A 12,500-nucleotide genomic window follows, 5' to 3' on the forward strand; every position below is an offset into this window, starting at 1 on the left:
TGTGCTATGGGAAGAGCGAGAAAGCACAGTGGCACAAAGAACACAAAGGATGTTAACTGCGTATCTTTTTGAACATCCTTGTCAGGGAAAGAGAGGGTTCATCTCTGTCCGCTCTTATTTTCTCACTATCCTGGGGTGAAGGCAGCAACCCAGTTGATTTACAGATTTGTCCATTCAAAAAAATCACATGGTAACCGTTCTAGAGGTTTTCCTCCATGGTTTTATGGCTACGACAACACAGCAGCGCACAGAGCTGGACACAGATATCTGAAATTGCTCTTAATGTGCAATAGGTTCAGCAGCAGCAGCAGCAGAGTAGCCTCGCCTCTGCACAGCACTCAACTAGACTGGGAACATTTCATTTTATGCCTAAGCTAAATTACCAAATTTTTGTATGGTCTTGCAAATTAGGAATCACAAGATGCCACTTGTGAAACAGGAATTGATATAGGAATTTATCGCCCAGCTGCTCTCTGAGATTTCAGAGTTTATTTCAGCATCACGCCAAATCTTTAACTGAGATGCTTGAATGTGACCTAGAAAAAAAAAAGGTGTGCTACTAGTGACACTGCTGTGACCTGCCTTTGTGCTAAAACAGTTTTTTTGCCTCCTGAAAAAAACTCCACCTCTACACAGGAAATGTAAAATGTAAATTACTGTTTTGTCCACTGCCATTCATTAAGCGTAAACCCAGTAAACGTGTTTTAGTTAAATCCTCAATCTGAAATGGGCTAGGTTCTCAAAGCGGGGGGCTTTACATTTAAAACCTACCTGTTTCCCCCTCCTTCACTGCCCCGTCTCTCCCAAAGTGATGCTTTAACTGTTTTGCATTCATAGCAAGATTTTTTCTTAAAAAGTCACCTTATAGGCCGTTTATGTCTTTGGCAATTTTTTCCAATAAACGTTTTCTTTCTTTGTAGTATTTGTGAACCAGCTATATTTCTTAATCTTCATAAATGCCACGACTTAATTACTTTTACGCCCTTAATAAACTGGTAAACCAGTCTTTATTTTGAAGTTTAAGTGCTCCCTCTGCTGCTCATTTTTTGAGATGCAGTTTTTACAGGGTAACAAAGCTGGAAATATTACGACTCATTTTCTGGAAATCAACCTAAAAAATCAAACCATATATCCTCCTTCCCAACAGAAAAACATACGGCCAAAATGTACAAGTTAATATAATAAATTAAAACATATCGCTGCAATTGACTATTCTACTATCACTTACAAGGACAATTGTACTCCTAGGATCCTTAAATTTAGTTGCACACAATTTATAGCTTTAAAAATAAAGCACATAATTACCTGCCTCCACTGCTTACGGCCTCTCCTCCTCTCTGATACGTTACTGAAACAGTTAAAGATAAGAAAAGGAAATAATTTAAAAATCATAAAAGACTCCTTAAATAGCAATATTGAATTTGCCTTTGTTTCATTTTAGCTAAGACAATAAACGTGCATTGTTTATACATTAATTCTGAGTCTCATTCTGCAAGCTACTCCTTTAAATGCAAGTTTATGCATAATACTTGTGTTGCTTGATAACTGCTAGTCTTAGCTCCAACAAAGCTTTCTATTTCAGTTCTGTTCTGAAAAACACACACAAACACATGTATCGCTAAAGAAAGCAGGAAGCCATACATCAGGTTGAGCTTATCCTTAACATAACTCTGCTGACTTCAGTGGAGTTACCCTGTGGAAGAATTTAGGTCATATATTTATTTCATGAATGGCTAGATGTTAAAGCTTTCCTCTACCTTATTATTTTCGTAAGATTAAAGAGGTATCACGATTCTCTAACAGACCTTATTTCCAATGTAAACAATGGCTCATTACAGCTGAACCTACTGCAAAAACACATGCTCTTTCTGAATGTTACTGCCCTGTACTCATGGAACAGGCACACTCTAAAAGTCCATTGGAGCTTCACATTTTATAACATTTTACAATTGGATTTATTAATGATACTTTTTAATCTAAAAAAAATAAATGAATAAATCTTGGTAAAAAAATGTCTGGCAGAAAGAATACTTCCTAAATTAGAAGGAACAATTTTGCTAGCATTTCAGAAGCATTACACAATAACAAAGTGGATGTCCACATGCATTTATTTGTCGGCATGAATTGCATACCCTTCACAGGAAGCACTGTGATTGAAAAATCAGTTTTTAGGATGCAAACATCCAAGAAGAAACAATGCTATATATTCTGCAGGTTTGAACTGGGTTTGGCAAAGGGTTAAGGAGATTGCCTCCCTGCAAGTGCTGATGGATTCTACATTTCCCAACTAGTAATGTGTTGAAAAAAAGCAGCCAAATTCTGCTCCTTAGAAAAACTTCAAACTGGGAGTCTGCAAGAGAGAGATAAATGCTGGCAGTGATTACAATAACAGGATTAAAACGTAGGATGCATTGCTACAGGTAAGTCTTTTACTATAGGTAATGCTAAAGAAGAGGGTTTGGTTCCATTTAAAGTCAATGGAACTAATGACTGGGATCCCGGATTGAAAGGGGTTTTTTTTCCTTTAAATGTTTTACATACTTTGTGTTTTATTCCAATTGCTTCTTTAAAAATCTCAGTGCTATTTCTTTTGCAGCTCTGACATATCTTACGGAGCCCTGATATTTTCTTTTAATGCTAAGAATCCAACTGAGAAAATATATGTTAGCTAACCTACCAACCTCTGCAGAGTTTCAGTAGTGTGCTACAATTGTGATTGGAATAGAAGCCCTTTCTTAAGCCAATTAAAGTAAGAGTAAAATAATAATAGTTTGAATTAGTCTCCACCATGGATCTCAAAAGACTTCAGAAACATTAAGGGCCACTCTGACTCATGCTGAACAGTAAGCAACTCCACTGAACATAAAGGATGACTTTTGAAACAAGATACTATTCAATGTGATTAAAAGCATGTGGATAAGAATCTAACCCATTACCATTAGGTCTGCGTGGATAAATGCAGACGCACATACGATTGCTTCACCTGCGGTCCAGCTTGGAAGGATGTAACTCAGCTGCTGCCCAGAGGCCGAAGTAGAACAGTGCTGATTTTGAGCTAAAGTGCCTGCTAACATGAGTGTGCAGAGGAGGGGGTAGGTGGTTTTTACCTTGCCTGGATATACATGTCCTGCAAGTCTCATAGACCTCTTGTGAAAATAAGGGATTTAGAACAAAGGAGGAAGAAACAACCCGTGTGCTCACTGGGGCTGTAGCTAAAAGTCATGCCTGTGGTGTACTGGTGGGTACTGAATGTGTTCAATTGTACCTGCTGTAGAGGAAGAGCCACTGAGCTGCCTGACCGTGGGACCGACTGAAGGGCAGTTCTACAGAAGGGAAAGGCTCTCACGGACTTTGGTGGGCTGGGGCTCAGGTTGTCATATTTTGTATGTTTCCAAGCAAAAAGAAATAGAAGATAATTTTAAACCCACCCCGTATTTGAAATGCCCCTCTGTTTATGTAGAACAGGATGATTATTTTAAAATTTCACAGCACAAATACAGTTTAAATCAGCAAGCAAAGAAATCTAACGGCTGTAACACTTTGATTTTCTGTATCTTTCAAAGCAGACAACTCCTAGGCCACTGGATTAATGCAGATTCAGAGGAAAGAAAAGCAGCAAATGTTTCACCAACTATAATCCCACTGAATCCCTTTCAAGTTAGCATCTGGGCTGTGCTAAGTCATTCCTCCTCCATCAGAAGCACCTTTTGCATCGCTGGGTGCAGGCGGCCACACTACTCCATTGTAATACGCAAGAAGAGAGCCCAGGTTGTACCAGCTGACAGAATCATGCTACGAAATGGCATGCTTGCATCAAATGGTATGCTACAGAATGGTACACGCAAATAGAAAAACATGTCGTCAGCTACAAAGCAAATATACACTACTTAGAGAACAAAATAATGGCACCTGTCATTAATGAAATTGTTGGGCTGGTTATGTCAGGAAAAGAGAAACAGTACCACAAACACATGCTAAAGTAACAAAGAAGGGGGGAAAAGTGCAAATATATACCTGTTGGTGTGAAGGTAAAAGACGGGACTGAAAAATCAAAACAAAATACAAACTGGTTATTAAGCTGAAGAGAGAAAGGGAAACATACCACATTAGTATAAATCTAGCAGACAGCTGAACGTAAAACAAATGTATATAACTAACCCAGTAGTTCAGTCACATTGATATAGAAATAAAATTAAATTTGCGATTCAGAAAGAAGCTTGTCTCTGCAGATACTATTCTGAAAAAAAAGAAGCTTGATATTCTATTGTGCTCCTGAGGGGACCCGACTGTGGTTTAGCCTTTCAAATACTCCTCAGTTTGGTATTCTAAGTTTTTCTGAAAATCCTAGTGGAAACAAAACCCCCACACTGTTAATCATTTTAGAATGCAAAATGACAAATTCCTTAACAAAGCCTTATCAAGGTCCTATTGAATCTTATCTGCAGTTCACTAAGTAAATGCTCATTACGCTGAACTAATAGGCACACTTAAGTATTCAGTAAGGAAATAATAATCATATAAAGGAACAAAGAGAACTGCTGTTTCACTGTCTCTGAATCAAGAATGGGACCAACTCTTACTATAATAAAGGCACTAAAATCTACTGTAGCAATTAATTTCTGTTTTCATAAACGAGACTGCTAAACAGAGTCATTATCCTTCTTTCTTAAATAATCACAAAAAAAAAAAGGTGAAAGATCTCCCTAGATGTAACATCCTTCTACCTTTCAACCCTTGGCTTTAAGAGGGAAAGGTTAACAACAGAACAATGACATTGCTTGACAATCTTCACTCTCGCAGCTACTATAAATCCTCTTTGGATCAATAGGATCTCTAATCCAAATACAGAGCAGTAGCATCTGCTCTTCCTATTAGCACATGCTCCCCCTCCTGTTGACAGGACAGCATAGTTTTTCTATCACTGACGGATGGAAAAAGGCTAACATTGCCCTTTTCAATATAATGACAGCAAAGAAAAATGCAAGAGAAACAATAAAATATTCACTAAAAGTAGCTTTGAGGCAGTATTTGATCAGCAAACCTGGCACAGAAAGAAAAGGTTCTGGCTAATAGAACAACTGCTCAATCTAATTTTTACAATAACTCGGAAGTTTGGGGGGGATTCCAGAGTGTCTTGTTATAATTTAGGATATGCTATAGTTTTTTCCTCACTTTTACCAAGCCAATTTATTTCCAGAGATATGACACTAAGCAAAAAAAAAAAAAAAGAAAAAACTCAGAGCATTTGCCCATTTCAGGCTTCATTTGTAGCACAGCTCTTTATCTTGGGAATTCCATTGTATTTTCTTTGAGCTAGGCCTTTTCACACAGTCAAGTTTAATTTAGCTACATTCAAAAATACAGAACCATAGTAAAAAGCTTTCATTAAAATAGAAGGTGCATTTAAACCAGAGCTATTCAAAAGAGAATCAAGTGTCTCCAAATTAATTTGCAATCACAAGGACATGAAAAAAAATCTTTAACTACGGTCTCGTTACTCTTCTGTGAGCTAAGTACTAAACTGAGTTTAGTTTCTTAAGGAACTGAGGAACAGATGAACAGAGGTTCGACTAAATGAAATCTTTATCATTGCTACTACACGAAAGAACAACTTAATTCTCAGAGCTTCTATTAATAAACTCTTCTGAGTGTGTAAGAGTGCTAGCACAATATGTATGTGTGGGAGTAGTGAAGTATTTTAACAGATGTCAGGCCTGGAGCTAAATATAAAAATAAATAAATAAATGCAAGAGTGAAGAAAGTTTGGGCTTGCAGTGATGACTTGATGCACTGCAGAGTGGCAAACTACTTTGCAATGTGTATTTCACTAAAGACGGCTTTTTTTCTTGAAGAATACTTGATAATGGAGATGCAGACCCTACTTTTCTGTATATTTTCATTAAAATCCCCACCGAATTACACAAAAGTTATTTTTACAGATATTGAAAAACACAGCTGTTTTGAACAATAGCTGATGTCATTAAAGCAACCATTTTTAAGGATAAATTGTATGCCTTTTGCTTAATCATAGGTACTGCTGAAAGCATAGTGATGTTAGTTTGATAGAAGTGTAGAAAGGCAGTATGGCAGCATGCTATTAGTAGAACAAAACAGCGCAGGCCAATGCAGCAGTATGTCGGGGTCTGTCTTATCTGCCAAATCCTAGCAGAACAAAAACAAAGGTGAAATTCATCCCCAGTTTCTGTGGTTACAACTCCGCTGCAACCACTGTGTCAAGTCTACTGCAAGCATCGATACTTTAATAGTACGGAGGACACCGAAACTCTGCAACACTCCAGAACTATTTTCACGTTCCCACTCACTAGGTCGCTATTTTTAGCACTGCTTCTTTTTCATAGCAACACACTGCCACTGTTTAAAAACATTTGTGTTACATTTGCCTATCTGGCTTGCCCATCACACATTCATTCTTGAAGTGACTAAAGAACGTAATCTCATGACACCTTTCACGCATTAAGATGTATGCACCTTTTAAGCCTAGGTCTATATTTTGATTGCTAAATATCAAAAAAATCTCACTCTATTCCTTCAAAAGCAGGATCTCCCATTTTCTGATTAATTCCAGAACTTATGGTTCTCACTCTATGAGTGCCTATGAGGTACTGCTTTGAGATGTAAAGAACTGTAGCTTATCGAATTCAGCTTTCACTTTGGGGTTTAATCAAAAGATTATTGAATCAGGAGAAATCAAGTTTTCATTCCAGAAGATGTTCCAAGTAGAGATTCTAGTTTCGTTTGTCACAGAGTATACTGTGAAACACTGCGTACCCACTGACAATCTGATATAAAAGGTATCAATAACGTGAAAACGAAGAGCGCTTTAAGTTAGTCCCACTGCTGCCATTCTAACCGAATGCAGATGCAAGATGTCATAGCCCCAGAATTCAGTCCCAACGAAGGGTCTCACAACAGCATTTATGAAAAAGTCTTGGAAAGTATTATTGACTGTTGTGCTTTTGCAAACAGCCACTTCACCACATTCCCCCGGAACACAAGGAAATTCAAGTACACACACCAAAAGCGTTACGGCAATGTACACCACTGTTAGTATTCTTAGCAGCAAGCAGAGGACCGAACATGAGAGACAATGAACTACCATCCGCTTGTCTCCTTTTCAGATGGTACGGTGTCAGGTAGCAAGGAAGTATTGGAAGCTCTCAGCCTTATATCCGTCTTTACATTTCTCATTTGTAAGAGTATCTGTATGAAAAGCTAGTCTACGTATTTTGCTAAAGGCTTATACTTTAATGCCAAGTTTAACACTTTATGTAAATATTGCTGCTTTCTGCATTGATTCCTGATCCACACTTCCTGAAAGTATTGCAGTAATTGGATAATTCCTGCATCGAGTCTTAGGGGGACAAGAGACTGATGATACAGTAAATAGCCAGCATACAGGCATTCAGCAGCCAGCAGATTGAAATATATAATACGGCACCTTTTCTGATACCAGCGTAAGTACTAGTGAGTCCGTTTCGCTTCTTCCTGTGGCGATATAACCAGATGCTGAAGACCATAAGGATAATCCAACAGGCTGCACCAATTCCAGCAATAAAGGCAGGCTGCTTTACTACATCAGAAATCTGCTGGGCTAAACTGACTTGATCTTCTGAAGACACAGGGTTTCCATGAGAATCTGAAAAAAAGACACCCAAAATAGCCAATTAATTTGAATGAGCAACTGTAAAAGGCAGGATGAAAAGAACCGACATAATGACAGTCCAGTTTTTCAAGGTAAAATCCTTAAGACTGCTCTTCAAAATCTCTTTTTCCAGGTCTAGATAGAAATGGTTTGTTTTCCATACAAGACCTCCAACTTCACTGACTTTTGTTTATGAAACCTGCTAAAATCAGTCCACTAGGCATACAAATAGAAGGTTAGGCTCATAAATTTCAGACTTGGGGACTGCTATTTTTTAAATTTTATTTTTATTTTAGCAAAGCAACACCAGCTTCAGAAAAATATTCAGAAAGTCATCAAAGAACACAGCAAGTAAAAGCTCAAGTATGAAACATGCATAGTCTGTTCTTTGAGCTCTGCGAACGGGTAGAAGTCAGCTACCCAAACATCCATTCTCATAACTGAAAGTCACAGAAAGAATTACAAATTCAAAGTACATTCACGTGAGGTTGGTATTGAGAGAAACATTTTAATTTTGCAGTTCCTGACAGATTACTTAAATCTTTTAATACGCAGTCTAACGTACTCGTTGCAGTCTCTCACTTTGACCTCAATTAAAAAGACTGAATATTTAAAAGGATGTAAAGAAGTAAAAGTACAAAAAAACCAACCCTGCCCCCTTAACATGGATTAAAAAGCTAAAGAACGTGGATGAAAAAGCTAAAGGATAACTAAAAAAATAGTTATGAATTGGTAAAAATAGTAACGCATCCTCATTATTACTGAATAAGTAGACCTTTTCAAAAACAGTTTATCTGTAAATATTCCACATCAAAATAAAGAAGATGTATTTTTCTACACACTTTTTTTTTTTTTTTATTTTAGAGAAAGCACCTGTAAGAATCAGTCTCTTCTGCTCTTTCTGTACTGAACTTTTGCAAGAACCTTCTAGGAGCATCAGTGGGAATATTCAGTTAGTGACCAATGCTTTCCAACTGAAATGAAGCAACTCAAAGACAAAATACTGCCTTCCTGATTTTTTACCACTACAGTGAGCTCTTACTGGAAATTTCATTACTGCACAGGGTGAGGGCAAGAATTCAAAACCTTTACTCAGAGCGGATATTGCTTTACACATTCCACAGCTTGGTCTTTGAAATACCCATTTTTACTCTTGTGTAAATGCAACAGTTAGTTGCTTTTTACTATGGGTAATGGCATCAGATTGAGAATCAGTGTTTTAAGGACAAAGGTGCTGCTATTAACTCTATTAATATAAACTATATAAGTGAAAACCCATTTACTTAAAGAACGATACCTTCTCCCTGTGAACTAAGCAGTGAATATATTTTTACTTTTATGATGAGATATCTTGCGTTATTCCAAAGTAAGCCTAAATAAAATGTAAGAAACCGCAATACAAACAGGAGATGTAATCACAGCAAATAACAAACCTCCTCTGGAAAAAGATACCTTTTTTTAATGTGAAATAGTTAAATTAGTCACAGTTTATTCCAGTGAAGAATTCCAGATTTCAGTTTTTGCGACATCGATGTCAAATACCTATTTTGCTGAGGAATCACCATCGCCTTTGATTACTACCTTATTGGAAATTTTATTTCATATTTCGGGTCCCTTTATCTTCTGTGATCCTAAGTGCACTGCCTAGGCTGAAAGTTCACCAGGCAGACTCATTCTTTTCTTTCTAATACACCCTTTGTGTCTGCTGGGTTTATAGATTTCATGCCTATTTGTGCAAGGTTAAGATGGGTTGCTTCAGATTTTATGGAGACAGCCAAGTGAAGTTCCACACAAGTGGCCAGATGAGCTTAAATGTATAAAGTATACTGTGACCAATGAATTAAATCTGTCACTCTCTATCTCATCTTTTGTCTCTTTGCAGCTGAGGCCATATTAAGATATGAAAACTTGCATCATCAGTCTCTTTTCAAAAAGAGAGTAAGCCTGCTATTTCTATATTTTTAAACAGCTACACCACCTTGTACATCTTAATGGAATAGAACAAAAGATTTCCAGAGAACCTATGGTCTTGAATAAATTTAGAAGAATGATAAATATTTTTTTCTCTAATCCTTTAAATATATATATTTAAAACAATAAATCCAGGGGTAAAAAATAATGACAAACACAAAAACCAAATAAGAATGTTTTTTAAACATGTCAGCAGTTCAGCCACAGAGAAAGACAGTACTTCTATATACACAAACATTTTGCATTGCTCAGTCAATGCATGTCTGAAGATTACAAAATACTGAAGAATCTCTTTGAACATTTATTGTTCTAATTTTTAATTGAGATTCATTTCAGGGTGTTATTTTGCTAGCCATTGCAAGCATAAGAGCAGCATAATAATATATTTGCTTTTAAGAAACTAGGCTTGTGGCACGTTGTACATGGATGGACTGTTAGAGGCATTACATTACATTAAATTAGCTGGTATATATTTGCACACATGGTGAAAAGAAAAATGCATATGTGTTCCTGTGCGGTCATATAAACAGCATCACAGAAAAGAAGATAGAAGGGCTTTCAAGAGACTACATTTGACCCATGTTCTGCTGCTGTTATAACTCAAAACCAGAAAGTAAGCTAAACGTAAAGCAAAGGAAATGAAATCTAGTGAACCCCTTATTTCTAAAAATTTCCAGGAACATTATCTTGGAAGCCTTTCTTTGCAAAGGGCAACTTCACTCTCCACAATAGTCCTATGAGATCCTGAAGGATCAGTCAGGAGAAAAAGCTCTTTAACTAAAGAAAAGTACTTTTTCTTCATCCCAGGAAATTTCTGGAAGCTTTGACTGAGATATAAACAGTTCATAATCAACATTCCTGTTCCTGCTTGCGCTCCTCGGGGAGACGTGCCAAAATAATAAGTGAACATAAACATTCTACGGCAAAGCACATCTTACTGCCAGAGCAGCAGCCGCAGCATTTAATGTACTTGAAAATGCCTCAGAGTTGTTGGAGCAGGCTGATCCCCCAACTCCCTGAAACCAGCATATTATCACAGTGACTCATCCCTCCTTCTACCCCAAGATAAGAGCCTTCTTTTTAATCACAGATAATGTTGCTATGGCTATTGCTCACAAGCTACTCGATTTGACTGTCTTGAAGCTCCAAGTTTCAAACTGCAGTGAAAACTAATTAGAATTTACATCAAGAAGAACCGTGACCTCTAATTCTCTACTGTTAAATATTCATATAAATAATAATAATAATGTAAAAACTAACATTTGTTGCTAAATGTTAAATAAAAGATGAATATACAATTAAGACTGCCAAAGATTCAAAAAAGACAGGAAATTCCAGGTTCACAGGTGTGCAGGCAACCTTAACTTTGCTGTGTCCAGGTACAACCTATGGAATGGTACTTTTCCATATGCCTGTCTCATTTAGTATACAAAATGTACAAACAGTAAGTACGAAGATCTAATTTTTGTTGACATTGCTAATTCTGGCAATTCAAAACTTGCAAAACACCAGGAATAAACATAATGTCTGAGTGTTTCCTCAAATATATGTGCATGATGCAATCTGAAAATTATTTGCTAAAATATAACGAGGTTAAGAATATACTGTTTTGTCTCCTTTGTAGCTACACACGTTTCCAAAACTGAAAAAATATCGGTTTTCCACTTCAACCTTACAACATACAGTTTGAGAAGACAGCATTGAACTGGTTTGGAAGGGTCTGCAGTAAGAGAAAAAAATAATTACTTTCTTTGAGTCGTTTGCAGGCCACAAGACAAAAATATCAACAAAACCCCCTTACAACTATCACACTACAAGTACTCGAAAGGCTGACAGAATAATATGTCTGAAGGCATGCTAGCTAGTTCACAAACTGCATCCCCTAAATGAAGCAATTAGAATAAAGAGAGATTCAATGAGACTTTCTTGTGTTTCATACGCTTGAGACATCCACTGGTTGAATAATGCACTCAACACTTATAATAATTTTGCAGACATCTCTTAATAAATAACTACATACCATATATTCATACAAATTACACATTTCAGACTAATATTAACTGCAGTTGTGGGGCTTCTCAGAGCTGATAGTCTCTGTAAAATATGTTGCAGTATGTTCCAATTTCACTACTTTTTGCCAACAGACGTAGGCAATATTGCCAAGCTATCATAGTTAGTATCCCATCACTGTACAAAAGTTAGGCTAGAGATCAACAAAACATAATTTCTTGTGATAATTCTCACCTTTATGTATGGAGCATCTTTATTACCAATGTCCTGAAGTTACATGTCGTGACAAGAAAAAAAGTTCTATCAAAAGTCTGTGATTTTTTCTCCACAGTATTATGAGCACAGTATAGTGAGCTGTGGCTAGCTCTTATGAAATATGATTTTTTTTTCCCTTAACACCAAAGCTTTTGCAGTCTTTCTTTATGTAAAATATTAACCTTTCTTTTAAAACAAACAAACAAACAAATGGCTTTCCAGCCCTTGGAATTCCACAGAAAGCTTTGAAAGGTCATTCAAAAGGCAAGAGGAAAATTCAGAAGCTCCAAGGGGAGTGTTTTAAGACGACACAGGATTTTTCAGTTGATCTCATGATTTTAAACACCGAAAGGTGATTTTTGAATACCAAGCAAGTATATTGTTGGCTTGTCCCTGGTGACACGGAAAGTCTGGGGTAGCGCAGCTCAGTGAACTGCTTCATGTCAGCTGAGACATGGAAAATGAAAGAGCTTTGAGCTTACAATTTGTACCTGTCTTTGTAACAGGTTAAGTGCGTGCACAAGGTCAGTTATCACGGCTCAGCTGATGCATGGGACTGCGATTGCACGCCTCAGCTCTCAGAGAATCCAATGTCTCCTGT

General features: G+C 37.0%; 1 protein-coding gene across 5 annotated transcripts in view; it reads right to left on the reverse strand.

Annotated features, from left to right (window-relative positions):
* ROBO1 (roundabout guidance receptor 1) overlaps positions 1 to 12,500 on the reverse strand; it is a 740,348-nt gene that overhangs the window by 30,314 nt on the left and 697,534 nt on the right. For 4 of the 5 annotated variants that reach the window (XM_054202528.1, XM_054202509.1, XM_054202519.1 and 1 more), the window contains 3 exons: positions 7,460 to 7,657; positions 4,015 to 4,041; positions 1,306 to 1,348 (listed from right to left, as the gene is read on the reverse strand). In XM_054202528.1, coding sequence (XP_054058503.1) covers positions 1,306 to 1,348; positions 4,015 to 4,041; positions 7,460 to 7,657 — 268 coding nt within the window. The remainder of the gene's footprint in view (positions 1 to 1,305; positions 1,349 to 4,014; positions 4,042 to 7,459; positions 7,658 to 12,500) is intronic. The other variant, XM_054202498.1, reaches the window with a different exon arrangement.

The sequence above is a fragment of the Rissa tridactyla genome, chromosome 1 (assembly GCF_028500815.1).
Source record: "Rissa tridactyla isolate bRisTri1 chromosome 1, bRisTri1.patW.cur.20221130, whole genome shotgun sequence".
NCBI lineage: Eukaryota > Metazoa > Chordata > Aves > Charadriiformes > Laridae > Rissa > Rissa tridactyla.